Source organism: Branchiostoma lanceolatum, chromosome 8 (genome assembly GCF_035083965.1).
Source record: "Branchiostoma lanceolatum isolate klBraLanc5 chromosome 8, klBraLanc5.hap2, whole genome shotgun sequence".
NCBI classification, from domain to species: Eukaryota; Metazoa; Chordata; class Leptocardii; order Amphioxiformes; family Branchiostomatidae; genus Branchiostoma; species Branchiostoma lanceolatum.
Genome location: NC_089729.1, coordinates 11,925,436 through 11,944,339, shown reverse-complemented (window position 1 = coordinate 11,944,339; position 18,904 = coordinate 11,925,436). Strand labels below are relative to the sequence as shown.

The window sequence follows — 18,904 nt, the reverse complement described above, 5'->3', positions numbered from 1 at the left end:
CAACCACGTTAGTGAACAATCAACCACGTTAATGAACAATCAACCACGTTAGTGAACAATCAACCACGTTTGTGAACAATCAACCACGAAAACCTACCTGTACAATCAATAAAACTGCGAACAATATTGAAAATATAGACAGAGTTTCGTAAGTGTGAATATGAAGTGGATCCTCGTAGTAGCAAAGACTATAGTCTACTGCCATTGTGTTGCTATAAATCTACAATGTGGGAAAAGTTGATAACAGCATATTTCTTTGACTGATATAAAGTTTGCAGTGTAGGAGGTAGTGCCCAGTTGTTTCAGTATGATAACTGCGTTTATGCTTAGGTTCCAATTGCACCGGTACCCTTCGAGGATGTAGCCCCGGCCGGGCCGTGAAGCCACAAATTTGTCCCGATGGACTGCCGGGTACGGGGGACGGGTACCTTTCGTTGTTAGCACGATTATCTCACAGGGTCTATTAAAGTCACCGCGGGCCCCGGACATGCCCCCAAAAAGCCTGGTATCCGCAGGGAGCCCCACGAACCACGGGGTCACGTCCGAAAGTGCAAAAAATTTCCAATTGGGACCTAAGCATTAGATCTGTTTCTGTAGTGTTCAGCCGGTAGAACCACCTCCGGCGTAGGTCTTTCTTCTCCCTCGCCTCGGTGGGCTCTATAACAATAAAAGCAAATAACAAAATAAAAGGAAAGCGATTAAAGATGAAGAAGACACGACGTCCAATTAATGGTATGTGTGCTTTGTCTGAATTCTATTACACGCTGCAATTAGCCCTACGGAAAGAACCTGCTGATTAACTTTTCATCTTTAACAAGCATCTCATCATCAGAAGTGACGAGGTCCGGACAGTTTGTGTATTCACCGTGTGAGCCCACGGGTTTCCCGAAACCAGCTGCACTGCCGCTTCTCGGACATGAAGAGGCAGGAGATGGTTCTTCACCGCGCTCTCGTGGCACGGCATGCGAGCCAATCTTCTTTAGCCATTCATACCAACTCTTAATGAGCTGCGCGGCTCAGGTTTGGCTGCAGGTGGCCGGTGCAAATGACAAGCCCGTTCACGCTAAATCAACTTTTTACAAACTCTTTCTTCCTTGCCATCATTGGCATCGTCATCATCATCAAACATTTTTTGAAATCTTTTTTTCTTTTTATTGAAACCGTGTGACAATCCTACAACCAAAGGTACATACAATTAAGAAGAGAAAATGACCTTAGGAGATAACAAAAAAATCAAAATGCTGACAATATAACAAAATACTTAACGTGTCGAGAGCGATAAAATCACGGTCCCCCGAAAGTACGAAATGGAACTTGTTTTTACTATTATCAAACAGATTCAAGAAATAAAACACGTTATATTATGTATTTACTTCCTGTTCCCGTCTACTGTGAATGTTACAACGTTCCTTATATTTCGCTATCTCCTGGTATTTCATTTCATAATGTTACATATGTTTTAGTTCGTTCCATTTCGTTCCATTTCATTCCATTTCGTTCCATTTCGTTCCATTTCGTTCCATTTCGTTCCATTTCGTTCCATTTCGCACTTTCGGGGGACCCTAAAATCATACCATACAGATAAAACAAACAATCAAAGAAAGTAGATGTACTGTAAGTAGAATATACTAGAAGAGGAGCACATATAAAGTTTGACCTCCGAAACAAGTTGACCAATAAATAATCTTCCTGATGAGTACGGACATCAGGTTGCCTAGAAGTTTTCCAGCAGGTTTATTGTTACGTGATGCCTGGCCAGTGAAGTGATGAAATTCGGTTTTTGACTTCCGATGAGTTTACGCTTGTGTGTGTGTGTGTTTGCTTACCATTCATGGAGCAGGGAGTCAGCTCAGAGTTTAAAAGTCATTCTTAACAGATGCCCACAGATATTATAAACGTTACGACTATATTGCATATCACGCCCACAAAGTATGGCATGTTAAGTCACTGGCATGGATGGCCAGAAGTTAAAGCCAAGATATTTCCATACTTTTACTTTCGTGTGATAAAACCGTTTGCTGTATTCACATGGAAATTTTGTTGATAAATCCATATTTCATTCAGATAAGATGAAGAAGAAGTAAGCATTATGAGTTGCTCATTGTTTTAACAATGATCTTTTGGTTTAACAGAAACTGTAATTACTGAATGTTTAAATCTTTTAAATCTAAATGTTGTGTAAAAGTACACAGCAAGTTTAACTTTTCTCAGTTCTTATTGACCCCTCTACCCAAACGCACATCCTTGATGGTGCAGATAAAAAATTAGCTATGTTGAAACCTGCTGCATGAATCTTGAATCCCTGTCGTGGAGAAACACGTTATATGACCGTGAACCTCGGCAAAGTCATAATCTCCTAATACAGATCTCAAACTTTGTTTCAACTTCAGAGTTGTTTCAGTGTTGAAGTACCGATCTATAGTATTTCAGACGGTGCTCTTAGTGGTCACTAAGTACATGTATATCTCAACAACGGTGGGGAAGTTTTAGTTCAACAACCCTTGAAGTGAAGTAGCCATCACCAACATATTACGTGTTGACCGTGAACCTCGGCAAAGTCATAATCTCCTAATACAGATCTAAAACTTTCTTTCAACTTTGTTGCGAAAGGTTTCAACTATTCTACTGCGGCCTTCGTCAGAATTCAAACGACTAATCGCTTAGTTTACCCATTCAATCGGTATTCAACTCTACCAGAAGAAGTGTTCGTGCTTTCAGATGAATAAAATGATTTCTACAGGTTTGCAGTTTCAAACCTTTGAGGATTGACAATACATTCACTCTGCCATAGACCTCTGTGAGTAGCTACGAAAATGGTTTTCTACAATGTATGCTCATTTAAGGTCTAAACTATAGTAACCATTGTTCGTACACGGATTTCAGAGAATAGGCATTGTGAGGTATGCACTCCACTCTTGCTTTTCGGTCTCATTTGCCATAAAAAGAAACGCCTTTGCTTTCTTTAGTATGCAATAATTAGTTTTTGGGCATAGAGGATCTACGCACTGACGTGAATACCTTCTACTTTCAACAACAGGCATTTGGAAGGACACAAAAGTCCTATACAAAAAAGCATGGATCGCCCTATGCTAATTACGTAAGGCACCTGAGTAAGACTGGCCTGTCAATCATTAGAAAACTTAAGTTGTATAAATTGTCAAAGTAACTTTTGGTACTGCTGCTGTTCGCTGTATGAGACATTTTGTCGAAATTGAATTCGGATCGTCGCTTCAGAAAATAACGCATTTTGAAAGGATACCAAAGTCAGCAATGTTTATGAATTATTATATGTTCAATCAGTCTACCTGACAGTTTCTGCTGCCTGTGTGTATGTCGTCATCTCAAGGTCACTCGTGAGGGAAGCAAACTTTGACTGGCTCGAATCTAATTCACGAGCTAGTCGTGGTCATGTCTACATGTATGTATCCCTCTGGTACCTGAAATAAAGAATAAGAAATATCTGTCCACAGCTGACGAACTCCTAACTAGCTCCCAACATACTCACGATTCATCTCGGATCTTAAGATGAGTCTCTGCTAACTCATTCCCAACCGAGAGGACTGCTAGAATAACGTGTGCCAACAACCCCCGACCAACCTACTACACCAGAAATATGGTCAAAATAGTGTGTCCTAAATGTCTGCTAAGTTTCTGTGTTGTACAAACTAATTAATTTTCTTGGCGCTACAAGATAGGCGAAGCCTAAAACTGGTCAGACTAGTCCCAACCTACCGCCAACCTTCGCTGGCTTGTAGTCGTGGGCAAGGTTGTTTGAACGTCCTGAATATGTAACCGGTCTTCACATCTAAGTACTTCCCAGATTTCCCCAGTAAAGCCAACTGAAGAGATTTTGCGTCAGATCCTGCCTGTAGTAGTGTCTAATTGGGCTCCGTTATATTCTGAAGTAGTTCTAGCCGCCCAAATGGACAGTCATGGTGCTCATAAGAACTCGAGTGGACCATTAGTACCAGCGTGGAATAGAGAATAGTTCCTGTTCATAGCTATAACGCCGTTTTTGATATGCCACTTTTAAAGTTGCTTCTGTCCCATCGACGGGCGCTCATATGATGGGGTACTTGCCACTTGTCCTTGTCAACTTGTGTTTCTCACTACAGCCCCTCCCCTTTAAACGGCGATCGCTGAGCGACCGTACAGCGACCAAAGTTGGTTTTTGTGTGAACCTTGATTTCATAATTGAAACATGATGCATGATGCAAGACGTGAAAGTATAGTTTAAAAGAAAAGCAAAACCCACAAAACGTCCGTTATTCGTTCTATATCTTTGAAATTCGTTCAGCATTCTGTCACGTCTTTGGTAGATCAGCCTTTTAGTCGCAGCCTCTAGGAGAAAGAGGGTTTTACGCAATCACACTCACTAACTCACACTTCATCGAGATCTTTTGAATCTATTCTAGTTCATAAGCTCTTTGAGTCTTCCTGTCATTCATGATAGCACCCTTAGTACTTTAAGTTAGAACTCTCCAGGTTTTAAACATTATAGTTTCATCGCTGATTGATCTTTTTTCTCCTTTGCCATCTACGGCATCTTGTTACACAATATGGGTGCCCAAAATATCCACCCATTTGTTATCTGAAGTCCTTGCGTCTCCCACGCATATTTGTATACTAGTAGTTGTGATCCGCTCACACCAAGAAGGACCCCTACTCTTTTCGATAAGTGCGGAGTGTTCTTTAACGTGCTCGAGGTATGGCTCCTCGAGCATGGGACCTCCATTTAAAGTCCTATCCGGGAGAAGTCCCTTGCTATGTACTCATTTTCACTTGAGTGAAGTGAGGAAAGTCGTGTAAAGTGCCATTCCCATTGGCACAAGATCGGTGACACGACAGATTTGAACCCGCGACCTCTTAGGTTCTGGGCCAAACGCGTTGCCGTTGCGCGTAAAAGTAAAGGTTTTGACTTTATTTGTTCATCTAGACTTGGCATAACTCGACTTGACGCCACGCTACGACACGCAAAGACATTTATCTGACATTTTAATGTTACTTTGATATAAGCTGAACAACTTGGGTGCAACGGCTTTCGTCGACAACGAATAACCTTATCGCACATTCTTGCAAGGAACTGGGGTAATTTGGCAAAGAAGTCGCGGTGTTATTTATCGCCTTCATGAAGGCGTTTGGCTCCATTCATCGCAGAAAAATGCTCCAAATCTTGCAGCTCATCTCCAAACTGTATCCAGTGCCACGTTATTGATAGTTACTCAAATACGAAGCCATTCAAAACTGTAACATCTTCGATATAGTTCACACTTTCATTCACTGTACAGGTAGATTCTCGTAGTTGATAGATCGCCAACTTGTTTTGTTTACTCATTTTTCTTTTATTCACTTTGTATTTATGTATTATGTATTTATGTATTGTGTCTTTACTATTGTTATATTTGTTATTGTTCATGGTGTAAAGTTTGAATTTGAATGATAAACCAAATCATCATCATTGAGTAGCAATAAGCAATCGTGCTTGTTGCCTAATACTCATAAAATGAATGTGAATAAAAAAAGAAAATACGAAAACCGTATAGAATGCCGCTTGAGTTTTGGCGCGTCAGGAATGTGTGTTAGAACGGCTGGTGCTATGGCTGCCATGTCGGTCTCTTGTCGCCTTGCGGCGCTTTTCATAAGAGAAAACAAGAAACAAAGGTCAACGTTGCTGGGGTGAAATAATCCAACAAATAGACAACTAAAAAGTGCAAAAAAAACTCCCTGGCCACACTTTGGTCAGGGAAAGTCATTTGGTCCGGCCGCAGAATGAAACTTGCAGAATCGTTAGTAACGCAAAGCTTTATGGGATCGCCTGGAGACCAATTCCAGCTTCTCATGAATGAAGTTATGAATAAGAGAAATCGTTCATGAGCGCAGGAGTGAGGGCTGCGGATCGGGCCACTTCTTCATTTCAGAGCTCACCGATCCTTTCTGAACTAGGACGGTGGCTGATATTTTTTATTTGTTTTTATTCATACAGGGAAAATACACTCAGGCAAGCTTGTTTTTCAGGTATCCCAGATTTCAAAACAACACAGCTACCACTTCTTACACAATAACATGATAACCAATCATGTTGCCACGCGTACGCTACATACAGTACAGATGTAAATTGCCGCTGATAATGCACGGCTCCTAGGCACCTTTGACCCCATCCTTCCAGACGTCACGCTTCCGGAATGACGTCAGAATAGACCTTAGTAAACAGATGACATTTTTTCTGACGAGTGAACTTTTTGGTGTTGGATGGACAGTAAGGAATGACTGCATCCTTACTGTATGTGCTGATGTGCATCGATAATCTACTGACAGTATTCTAGTCTCCCCAAGACTAACTACACTGGCTGTAGGAAGAATAATCTTCCAGGGGAGATTGGCCACCAAAGGGTTTCGCCACTTGCGCAGTCCTCCTGGCCAAATATTACCTTTTTTGCCGAATTGATCGATCCGTACCCCGGTAGGACAGCCTGGTGGAGGCTAAATGTATTCTTCCAAACCACATATGAGCTTTCATGCTAAGCAAATGCTAAAATAGAGATAAAGAGATAGATCAATTCAAATTGTACAAATAGGTCAAACCATGCTACTGGACCCCTGGGTTTGATGACACGCCGACATTAACTTACCGTTTTAAGTTGTGTAAGTTGCGTGCCGCAGTCCATTGAGACAGTCTGTCATATAGATATACGGTAGCTAGCGTTGTACATGTTTGATGGCACCAGTCTCGGCGTGACACACGTCGCGAAGTTTTACCCCCCACCCCGGTGTCATCACGATCAGCCCACACTCTGCAGCGGCCTCATTTGTCTCCGTACTCCGGTCTAATTGGGTTTCTCCGCTGGTTATTTACCAATTTAACGTGCAGGTTGCGGGCTTTCAGCGGGACCGCACGTCGTTACGGCACGTTAAGTAAAGAGAGTGCCAGCCCTTTCAAGTCATTAGTCCCTATTTTGAGGACTGATTCGCCCTGAATCAATGTAATTTCTCCCACCGCGAAGTTTTGTACAAAATTCATAATATCTAACCTCGTTCTACCGTAATCAGCTTTCATTAATATCATAATGGGTTGGTAATTGCACGCTTTTATCTTTTGATATGTTGGCCAGAAATCTAGGACAAGGAAACGCCAAAAATTCATGTTCCTGTTTGGAATGTGAATATGTATGTGTGTATATGTATGTATGGTTGTATGTATGTGTGTGTGTGTGTGTGTGTGTGTGTGTGTGTGTGTGTGCGTGTGTATTTTTGTGTTTGTTTGTGTTTGTTTGTGTGTGTGAGAGTGAGTGAGGAGTGATTGTATCGTACACGCCTAATTAACAGGTAAATGTTTGATATCCTTTTTTCTTAGTCCTTTCAACACTTTTCCTCCTTTCTTTTGGATGTCATTGGTTGTCATGAATGAAGGGTAGGTTATCCACGGACCGTTTTTAGAATATTTCGCGTTTGCATTTGAAAAATTAAGCCGAAAAGTCAGCAACGATTGCCGTACGATGTATGCAAAGCTACATACGATGTACAAACTCAATTACCCAAGTGGCTGCATGTAGTATACTGCTGTCCCTGTGGTGTGTGCTCGGTGACAAATCGCTTTGTGATCCTATTTTGTGCTGCAGATTGAGAGGTTAAACGATCTTAGACCTCTAGCTATACCAAAGGGAAATCAACAGTAGTGAAACCACGTTATCTACTGCCAAAGCCCGCCGCTGGAATGAGAGTGAACGATCATCGGGTAATGAAGACATGTACCCTTCGCTAACAGAGACCATTATTTCTCCTATCGGTCTGCTACCCACTCAAGTCCGATGAAAGCGATTCCTCACCGAACATTGTAACACCGTCTTCATGGCATCACGACTTTCCTCACTTCAACCAGGTGTGAATGGGTACCTGACTTGCGACAGTTCTACAAAGTACACGTGTGGAGCAAATATGTATCTGTTGTGTATTATGTGATTGTAAACCCTGCAGCAATTCAGCACTGGCTGCCAATGTACGGGTAATTTCTTACCATTAAAAGATTATCAAAATCAATATCTTCGTACACAACCACGTTTCCCATGAACCCGTACTGCAACGTAACCCGTGTGTAATAACTGATGTTTTGCGAAAGTAACACCGCAAAATCAAATATCACAACCTTGATGATAATTGGCGGCAACCATGCTTCGAATAAATCACGAATTTTGAACCAGATGGATTTAACCATGAATGCATCTAATGCCAGCTTGTTGACAGAAGGAATTAATTATAAACTGTTCCTACAATCTGCAGATCTGGCATATGTTCATCTTAGGGTAAAAAATGAACCTGTGAATGAGGAGCCCCTCCTATGGCTGGCTGCAGATCACTTTGTCACCTAGAGAGCTAATTTAAGAATTATGGGAATCTCGTGCTTTACTAGAACATGTCTCTGAGGATAACTAATAACCTGTCTAAATGTCTATCTTATCAACCACACAAAAATCGAAACCGACAAATGTTTGCAACACCAATGTGCAATATTTCTCTTGTGCCATTTTCTTCCGTATTTTTCTCCATTTACTGGACCATTTATAAGTACTCTATTCAGTTTTTTCTCAACAATATTGAAAGCTGTTCCCGTAAATAAAAAGCTAGGTTCGTCCACACCTTGGCACAAAGGTTCACAATGTTTACATGTTATCATTCATTTTTCTAGATTGCAGACGACGTGTCTTTCAACGTATTCCTTCCGTATTTCATCTACAAAAATGCCTTTTATCGATTAATAGATAGTCTCAACATGTCGATTTTGTAGCACAGATGTTGAAACTGAATATCGATTTCTGTGTTTCGTTTTCAATTTGTCCCATCTGTTTCAGCAATATTGATCCATTGGACATATTCATCATCAATATCCAAGTCCAATGTCATAAATACACCTCAGACTGTTCCATAGTTCGTAGACCTCTTATGATACATAGACGTGATCCAAAAACGTGACATATTACATGAGCTCTATATTTTTGTGATAGATAGGTAGTAGTGTACTGTAGTCTTATGATAAAAGAAGAATTCTACATACACTGTAGCTGAACAAACAAATAACAATTGTCCATACATCGATTCTCGCATTTACACAATGCTACCAACTTGCTGGGTTGGAGAAAGAATACGACTAGGATCAGTATTCTGGAGAAAATTTAAAGGGAGATGGCGGCATGAATCCGTCATGCCTTTGGCCACACGGGTTTACGCATGTTTGGGATGAAGGGCATCCAGCGAGCTTTCCCTCCACCTGCCTTTTGGGGTGCCTTCTGAGCAGCGCCGCCTGCCGGTTTCTTCAGGGAGTACACCATGGCCCACGGGGAAGGTCCCCGCTTGTCTTCTTCAGCTCCCAAAAGTTCATTCGCACCGGCGTCTACCAGGAAGTCGCCATCCACGTTGTGGGGGGAGGTGTTTTCCGCCGCCGAGCCCTCGTCCATCTGCCGACCGTACCTACTGGAGGGGATGGCCCAGTACTCGCCGGCCTCCCTCCACGGTCTCTCGGGACCGTCCTCCTCCTCGGACTCGCGCCCCAGCCGGCTGGAGTGCAGCGCAACGTCGGCGTGGCGGCTGGACTCCTGTCTCGGGTCGCTGCTCTCTTCGTCCGACTCGCGGCCGTAGCGGCTGTTGGCGAAGGTGATGTACTGGAGCGGGTTGGTGGGGCTGCGGCTCACCCAGGCGTGCTGGCCGTCAGACGTCACCACCGCCCCGCGCGCGTTCGAACCCTCGTGCGCCATGCTGACAAGGAACATCAGGGCCAGTTGGGGAAGCATCTTCGCTCTTCTCGCTATCTCTGTACTGCTACAAAAGCTGCAGTAAGGCAGACAACAGAAGACAAACATTACTCTTTAGTTCATAAATCAATGATTCACAGTGAACCGTCCAAAACTAATAATCTTAAGTACAAAAAAGCCAGTCCAGGACAAAAGATACAAAAACAGGAAGTTCTGCTGCAGTGCCAGGTTCAGCTGCTAGGAGGCCCAATATCGACATTGACCGTCGGGCTCACATCACCTACCCACAGACTAAATATCATCACAATCCATCGATGGGCTCTTAATTAAGTTTCTTCTGCAGATACACATACACACATCATCATCTTCATCATCGGCGGTCGGATGCACACAAAGCCAAAACTATACTTCTATTTTCATGGACGTGATAGATCACCTATAGTGCAGCTGCAACAACAACAGCAATGCTAGTATAGGTTTTGGTACAGTTGACGTGTCATGGACATAATGCGTCGTAGTCACTCCGATTGTTCTCCACCTTTCCCGCCTTCGCGGCAATATAAAACATGACTAATTATCTGGTCGACAATTGACCCGTGACCAACCGCATTTGAAGCTGTCTGTTATCAGCGATGACGCCAATCCGACTCAAATCACCCCCGTATATCGATCAACACTACAACAGGTCCATCGATTAATTCTTCAAAGTACGCTGTATCCTGTCTTACAGCGCCCATCCATTAATTTGATTTAGATTATCGACCAAGCCCGACGGTTGAAATTTGCAGTCGATATCAGTGGCTGATTCTAACCCACTAGGAACTGTGGCAATGCATCCAGGTCATGATCACAGTAAGAATGATGAACAACATGCAAGGCTCCCTTTCGTAAATAGTTTCATTGGGTTGGTAAATCGTTTCAACATAGTTTTCTTAAGTTCGCAACTTTATTTTTACTCACTTCTTTCTTCCTTTTTTATCTCTTTTTTTAGAGATTCGGTTGCGTACCAAACGGAAGGCTTTATTCAAGAGAATATTTATAAATCAATTTTCTAAACAGGACCAACAATTTGGACAAAGAAGACTTGATTTGCTGTTCACAAACACCCCTATCTCACTGGCGGCCTCGCTGCGTCCTAGATTTGTGTCACCCTTGACTATATAATTAATGGGGAATATCATGCAAAAAGTTAAAGTATGACTAAAAAGACAAAGAAACACACAAAGCGTAAAGAAGAATAGTTTTCTTATCGAAGAAATTCGTTTAGTGCGCAAATCACCCGGTCGCAGCAAGGTCGCCAACGGGCCCAGTGAAATATGGGCTATACGCGAGGTACAAAGGAACACCATGATGCATCTAATATTAAAAACCCATTGCCGACAAGGTGCTCCACATGGCGGGGAGGATTGATAGGTCCTGCACGAGTGGATGGTCTTCCACTTTTCCAAGAAAACCGTTAAGACCTCCTTACGCAATATATTAAGATCGATATATGACACTTGAACAGCCTACCGTGCAGCCAAGTGCAATTAGTTACTTCGTAAAACGAATCTACTGACCTTAAGGTAACGCTTTGCATACCCACAAGTAGCTATTAGAAGAATGGAATGGGTTATGGCATGGGATGATGTAGCGGAGTCACGTTAATGTGTTTTGAGCATCTATCAGAGCCATGGACACACAAAAAAGAAAAGAAGATCTGATGGACTAAAAGAAATGGAGCTCATTTCCCACACACGAGTATGGATTTTAAAAGAATCAAAGATGTATGTAGACCGTAAAATATTTCATGTCATTAACTGTTCATCAATTGATTTATGAAATAGCAACAATTAAAAAACGTTAACAATTGAATAAATCACATCTCCATCATTTTTGGCATACGACGAAAACAAAAAGTTTTCAACATTAGAGGAATGCTTCAGGGCGACGTTATATGTATCAACTTATGTTACACGCAATTCTTATATTCTTATTAATAAAAGCTAAAAAGCTGCAACTACAAATGAGCAGCAAATTATGAATTTGAAGGCGTGTTTTTAGTTTAAGCAAACGCAATGGGCACTTGAACCTTTCTTTCGATCTGCTTTCTCAAAAATGTAATCCCCTATAAAAGTTACATACATATTCAGTGATTGATAGGGTTTGGCTATTCCAAACACTGTCTGATCCTTACGTCACGTTTATATATTTGTACGCATAGAAGTGGCGGTAAATACGGCGTACCCCCAATTCCCCAGTTAAAGACTGGTGGTCATACCCCATTTTTATTCTTTCAAGAAGGAAAATAGACCATTTTTCTTTTTCTTCTTTTTTCTTTGACGCATTCAAGCCTGCGCCGATGCGGGCCAGAACAGCCTTCTCGTTCCCTCCCAGGTGTCACCCATTATTTAAAACTTTGATGAGCAGCAATTATTTTCAACTATTCCTATTTAGCTAGCCGGCTCATTTATTTGTGTATTCCTGTGGGAGCCATCATTGTGGTTAAAGAATAATGGCCAGTGTTGAGTACTGGTAGCGGTAATTACCCCAGTGGGTGATAAAGACTTCGCAATTACCAGATGGGTTTAAGATAAAGGTTGCTGTCGCAGGTTGTAAAAGTCATTTTTCTTCAGTTTGTGCTTTTTTATGTTCTTAAATTCTATAGAACGTTTTCAATCACTTTCCATATCAATGAAGCAGCTACTGATGGCTATGTTGGTGTGGTACGGATAGTAGCTCACGCGAATACAGCTGTTTTGTAATTTATCTGTAGGTCTTTAAGCGTTTTTCTTTAAACTGTAGATATTTGATAGTAGATATATATTTGAGAGGGTCAGAAAATCTGTAAATGTCCCAAAACACTTGAGAAATTATTAGCTGAAATGCAAAAAGGGACACCAGCAAGGTGGCGGACACAGCAACATATAACATCACGTGGGAACGCCCTAGATGCGTAGGTGGTCATACTGTTTTGCCTGCAAGTTTGTATTTTGTGCGCAATTTTGCCTTATGTACGCAAGACCTTTTCTAGACCTCTTGACAGCTAAGTTTATTGGGATGAGCTGCATCATCATCATCTATTGGGCTCTGCATCTGCAGCTGTAGAACCGTGCTTCACTTGCATCCACTCTTTCCCCGATTTGCGTCTGGCAATCCCCCTTCGCTTTCTGGTAGCTGCATGTATAGTTACCAATACGCACTTTGTTCTTCCAAAAGCTGCCTGATAAATGTGCCCTGCTGGCATTATGAAAAGATACGCTCTTCATTACCGTTAAACGTGACATGTTGCGTTGCTCTCTTGCCAAACGACTGTCTTTTCTGTCTTTATCAATTAGATACTAGGGCACTGCAGGGGAAAGAAGGATACGCTGTGGCCAGTTCACGCACGTAGGAGGTATAGTTATTGATCCATACTTTAGAATGCTGTTCAACTATCAAGTGTTCATAAGCTGCGCTCGAGAGATAAGCAACACATTTTGATCTTGCTTTGTAAATGTCAGTAACTGACAGTTGTTCAAATGTTAACTAAATCGTACGAAAAATAAAATGCACTTCTGTTAGGCAGCAGCAAATGAAAGTGAAAGTTTATTGCAAGTTCTTGCCCGTAGGCTAATTGCAGGTATATGTAACATGAACGGACGGACAGGACAGACAATAGGTAAGAATATAACATGTGACTATTCTAGACTAAATCATTACACTAGATTCTAACTTATTGGGTTTGACTTCTTTTTCCGAGACGGTGGAAGACGAATGATTCCACTTTATCTGTAATGTGTGGGTTTTGTGATGTTAAGAGGAGAGTAGTTTTCATTTTGTCCGCTGAATAGTACCGTCTTTTCAATGCGAATTTTTGAACCCAGGATCTAGGAGTTTTGGCTAAACAATAAATTTGCAAAGCAGAATATATATTTATGTTATTTTGCTTGGTGGTGCCAGGAAGGAAATTTTCTGGCGTGAATGCTAAATCATTTCGGAAGGATATATCTACGTCTTCCGTATACGGCTTAACTTTTTTATTATTAGGTAAAATTCCCAAGATGGTCATACCATAAATCCCAGCGGCCGTTACAATTTAAGCTAATGTTAGTCAGGCTCGCCAGGTCCACCCCCGTTACTCAGCTTGAAATGCTTGAAATATGGGCTTTTCAACAGCTGTCGTCTCATATTATCATAACGCATTTCTATTCATCGCAGTTAAAAGTAGTATAGCCCAACAGAACTATCCGTTGAAAACAAATGATGATATCTACCAGGCTTTGACAACTATTTAAAGTCATACGAATAACATCTTTCTCTTTATTTGCCAAGGGCATGACCCATGTGTCCATTGTTCTCAACTACGCGGGTTTCCGTCCTGACTCTGCGATAAACACTGTAAGTTCTCTTCTCGGGAGACTACTATCTGTGCGCCCTTCCCTACATACAGTAAATAGGGCAATCTTAATTCAATCAAGGACGAAAGGCTTATTTCTATAGCGATGCAAGAAAATGAGCAATGGTAAACATGATAGAAGCATGTTGCTGATTCACAAAGCCAGTATAACCAACACTACAATTACAATTGTTCACTTGCAAAAGCGTCGGCATATTCCAATGTTGAAAGTTAACTTGCGACATTTTTGTGGAGGTTTTTGAAGAAATACATTGAAACTAATTATAAAGGAAGTCAAAATTCACGAAAAAATATCAGAAGCGATGAAATATGTAGTTCTTGGCATTTGATGTATTAAACGAGTAGGATAAAATATCATATCCATCTGCTGGTATCGTTTTAGAGGTGATCACCATAGTAGGCAGTCTGTGATCGGAGCACCTTTCAAATTGCATGGACGGCGTATTAGCTGACCCATTAAACATAGGACATAATTGAGTCCGTGTTTTTTTAAATTATTAATAACGAATCGGTCAGCTTATTCGACGTGTGGTCTAATCTGAAAATTATTCACGGTAATATGAATAAAACTATCATCAAATCTAGGCGCAACCAGTATATACATATAATCCATGTTTATGGCTATATAAAACAAGCTATATACATGTAAACCATACCTTTAGCTGATATTTGCTGCCGTTTCTTCAGACTAGCATGTAATGCAAATCTTAAGCAAGCTTTAAGGTTTTATAGATACGTGTAGTCCGTCGTTCTGACGTCACAGTTGCACAACAACAAGTCAAGTAGAAACTGCAATGACGTCAACGGTAATTACAAGCAATCAGGAAGCTCAGTTTGCAAAAGACATTGTGTTCTTAAAGCCCCGGTTACACCTGACCGAATTTAGCTCCCGACCACTAGCCAACCAAGGTAGATAGGTCTGCATCACTACAGGAGGAGTCGGACCAGTTTTAGATTAACTGTCAACTCTAACTCCCAAACACACCCTGACCACTTATGACCAGCCGACCAAACCATTCCAGACCTCCCGTCTACAACCGAATGTTTTCAAAATTTCAAAATGATCGGTTGGCGCAGCCGACAACCAGCCAACGGCGCCGAACATCACGCAACAACTGCCGACCTAGCTCCCGAACCACTCCTAACCATGGTTGACGGAATGCCGGAAGGCCATATTCGGCTATGTGCAACATGGGTTTTACGTAACCGTAACCAGAAGTACATGGTTGCTGGTAAGTTGAAGATGTGAAAGTATTGTCCTCAAACATAGCTTTCGAGCAAGTATTACCGTTCGTTATTTGCATTGGGCAAGGAAAGAAAGATACCGGTAAATGAAACCAATTTGCCATATTTCTATGTACTATAGAGCAGGTTTTTAATTTTACCTCATTACGATATATTCAATTTTAAATGAGTGCTGTTGACAAATGGAAGAAAATAATCTGAAGTCATCTGAACACCAACGTCTGAATATCATTCTAAAATTGTAATGGACGAACAAATGGACACAGGGCATAGCTAAAGCTTATCCCGATTCCTCTTTTGTTATTAAGAATGGATCAGATATCCAGACAGAGAGCGAGCGAGCATGAACACATTACACAAGTTGCGGAGTACAGGAAAAAATACAGGATTGCTTGAACCGCAAAAATGCAGATCTAGATTTTGTAGGCCGGAACAGACCTGATTCTGTCAAGTGGCTACCTTGTTCTTAATAAGAACGATCACAAGTAGAAGCCTTTACAGGAACTGACGCATTTGACCTCAATGTGTCGAGCGAGATCCATATTTAGTCCTTACCTTGATCCTTGAGCGGCCAGTAACTATTCCTCTTCAGTGTGAGTAAGAGCAGACCTGACTGGCCAAAAGCAGTGGACGCCGGCTATCAGCCACTTTAGTTATAATGGAATATGCTGGTCTATTCTCGCGTTTTTTTTTTCTTTCTAAGTTTCTTTTTTTTGCGAATGGCCAGTGGAGCCAATTTCCGTCTCATCACGGAGCACTTTCCCAAAGGAAGAGACTGAATAGCGTGTTCTGAGAAACAGGGCTTACGTTTTCAAACTTGAAGATGGAAGATCCCTATCTTTGTCCACCATCCTTTGTCCGACTAGAATCTTGTTTCTTCTACACAGAATGCGGTTTCTCTTAAATAACGACTGCTTTATTTAGTCTTAGATGTTCGTCAGGGATGAAGATCACCACAGCGTATCGAATTGTTTCGCAGTGGAAGAAACTTTTTGCTGCTAAAGAATATCTGTACATTCGCGTTATGTCCATCATGACCATACCGTCACGGTTAACAATTTCACAAAATGGAATCCTGTTAACTCTTCAGAGATTCTCGTATTCTTTGAAATGGTAAGATAGACAATAAAGTGCAAATACTATTCCTGTGAATGCTTGCTTATGAAAGTAGAAGAAATAAGTACGATTTTCACTACAGGAGAATGGCGATACGCCATACTCCTGCTGATGGCTATGAGAGAAGAAATGGACATACGGCAGATCAACAGGTCTTCAGCAGTGCATTCCTCACATCAGGGATACTTCGTTTCCGCATTTGCAAGCCTTCTAAAAGAAATGACCTCTCCGGCATCAACCGGAACATGGCTCTCGAACGTTAACACTAGCCAACCAAGTTTGGCGGTAGGCTGTTAGCAGGCTGGCCATTTTTAGATTAAGAGTCAGATCTAACTTCAGACTTTCCAGTGGGGGTACGGGCACTTTTGTGGGGTTACGGAAATTTTTGCATTGGGGGTAAAACCACCAGCCGACCCATTCCATACCTCCCGTCCATAGCCGAATGTTTTGAAAATTACAAATATTCGTCGGGCGAAGCCGAGCACCAGCCAACCGCGCCGACCACAGCCGACCTAGCTCCCGAACCACAACTATGCTGTGGGGAAGGTAGGGAGGCCATGTTCGGCTATGTGTAACCGGGGCTTTAGCTAGAACCTGGCCCTTATGTTGAAAAATAGCGCTTCTCTAAGAAATAATCTCCGGCTTTACAAAATGTCCTACAAGGTCTGCAAAGGAGGCTAGAAAATCCGCCCGAGAACGGAACAAGCCGTGAGCCAAAGTCAATGAGGCGGAGATAATAGAAAGCAACGTCGATAAGTCGAAGATCAAAGCTAGGGGCATACGGTACGGCTTTTCGGAAATGCTTTTCTCACGCCCTTTGGTCATTGAGGAATATCTATAATCCACGCTGAATAAAGCCAGGAAAGTCGTGCAAGCAGTCAAAGAACTGCATCATCCAAGGAGTGCATCTAGCACAAACCTAAGGACCTCCTGACGAAATAGAATCGTTTCACCATTCAATTTTTTAATTTGAAATGTGCAAAAAGTAAAACAAAAAACAGTGCCTTCCGCGTATGGAACGATACAATTTAAATAGCCCGTGGCGAGCCGGGTCACTCCGTGATCAATGAAAGTAATATGAGAAAGTATTTCGATGGACGCGTTCCATATCGCCGGCATTAGCCTGTAGCAATGAGGTAGCCCGGGATAAGACTCAGAGCATTCCCTGCAGTTTGGAGATCGGTGAGAGAACACAGAGGCTGAGATGCCCCGTGGAGAAATCCTTCATCATATCACTACTCCATGATTGATGACTTATTAGCCCATCTTAATGATGACCTGTTTTGCTTTACAAAACTGACCGTTTTCAAAGACAGCAACTACAAAATACCCAAGTCTGTCAAGTCTGAGCTATTTGTCTGGCGCTGTTTCTAAAACAAAAGCTTCTTTACCATCTACATCTATGTTTGCCGTCTTATCAATCATAAATATACCTCTGTAAGAACATGAAACTGAGTAGGACGACAGAAACACACACGGAACGCCAGTCATGAGGTGCGTACCTGGTCTTCCCGTCTTCTTTTCGGCGCCAAAGTTGCTCCTGCTGCGATCTTGACAACCTGTTGTCTCTTACGGAATCCGACGACGTCTCAATCTGCCGTCCTCCGGCTGCCGGCTTTATTCCTCCCAGCGATGATGAGATTTGTAAGTGGGCGAAAAGCGTTACTCTCGCCTCTGTTCAGGCTCCGCCAATGCTATTAAACAGCCTGGGCGGTTGGCTGCAGTCCCTGCGGATTCTCGTACGGTGAAGACGTCATTAACGTTTAATTGATTTGATGCACTGTCCAATGATATCGTGTCTTTTTGATGAGCTGTAATGAAGGGAGATGCGCTGGCAAAGTAAGCTTAAGTGCCTCAGTAGGAGTAATTAAGACAACTAAAGTTGTTATGGTAGCTCAGCGGGGCTTTTATACTAAAATGTTGGCAAACTTTGCTCCTCCGTGAACAATGCGCACCGCTGGTCTAAGGCAGTACCGATATGTGAGACAGACCAGCAAACATGAGAAAAGCACCGGCGATAAGTAATCGCCCCATACATAGACATTGATGAAGCTGCATTTCTTGCTCTTCTTTTCTTATGAAACAGAAGTTTTGAGACTTTATGAAAAAAATCATTAGAAATATTATAGATTCAGACGCCATGAAGGATTTGTATCTTTGAATAAAAGACGAAACGCGTGGTCCGTAATTAACTCTTTACCACCTGTATCAATATTTCATGTTAAACACAGGGAAACGTGTCGGCCATTTTGACAATTTGCTGACCAAGCGAACGCCCCCATGCTATCGGCATGTCGAGGTAGCGCAGATGGTGCATCAATATCAACTTCAATACACGTCATCGCGCGATGACGCGACCGGAATTAGGCAGGTCCACGCAAAAGCTACTTCCAGGCCTTTGAAGCTATTTGTCCTCACTTGAAGG

General features: G+C 42.0%; 1 protein-coding gene across 2 annotated transcripts; it reads right to left on the bottom strand.

Moving 5' to 3' along the window:
• Positions 1–8,482: 8,482 nt before the first annotated feature.
• On the bottom strand, positions 8,483–18,446 carry LOC136440927 (uncharacterized). 2 transcript variants are annotated; one of them, XM_066437112.1, is made up of 2 exons: positions 17,982–18,446; positions 8,483–9,816 (listed from the first exon to the last, which is right to left on the bottom strand). In XM_066437112.1, exon 2 carries the CDS (start codon positions 9,777–9,779, stop codon positions 9,192–9,194), a length of 588 nt encoding a protein of 195 aa, XP_066293209.1. In that variant the 5' UTR covers positions 9,780–9,816; positions 17,982–18,446; the 3' UTR covers positions 8,483–9,191. The 2 variants fall into 2 exon arrangements, with proteins under 2 accessions (XP_066293209.1, XP_066293210.1); XM_066437113.1 differs by lacking the exon at positions 17,982–18,446 and adding an exon at positions 15,919–16,009.
• Between the last annotated feature and the right edge of the window lie 458 nt (positions 18,447–18,904).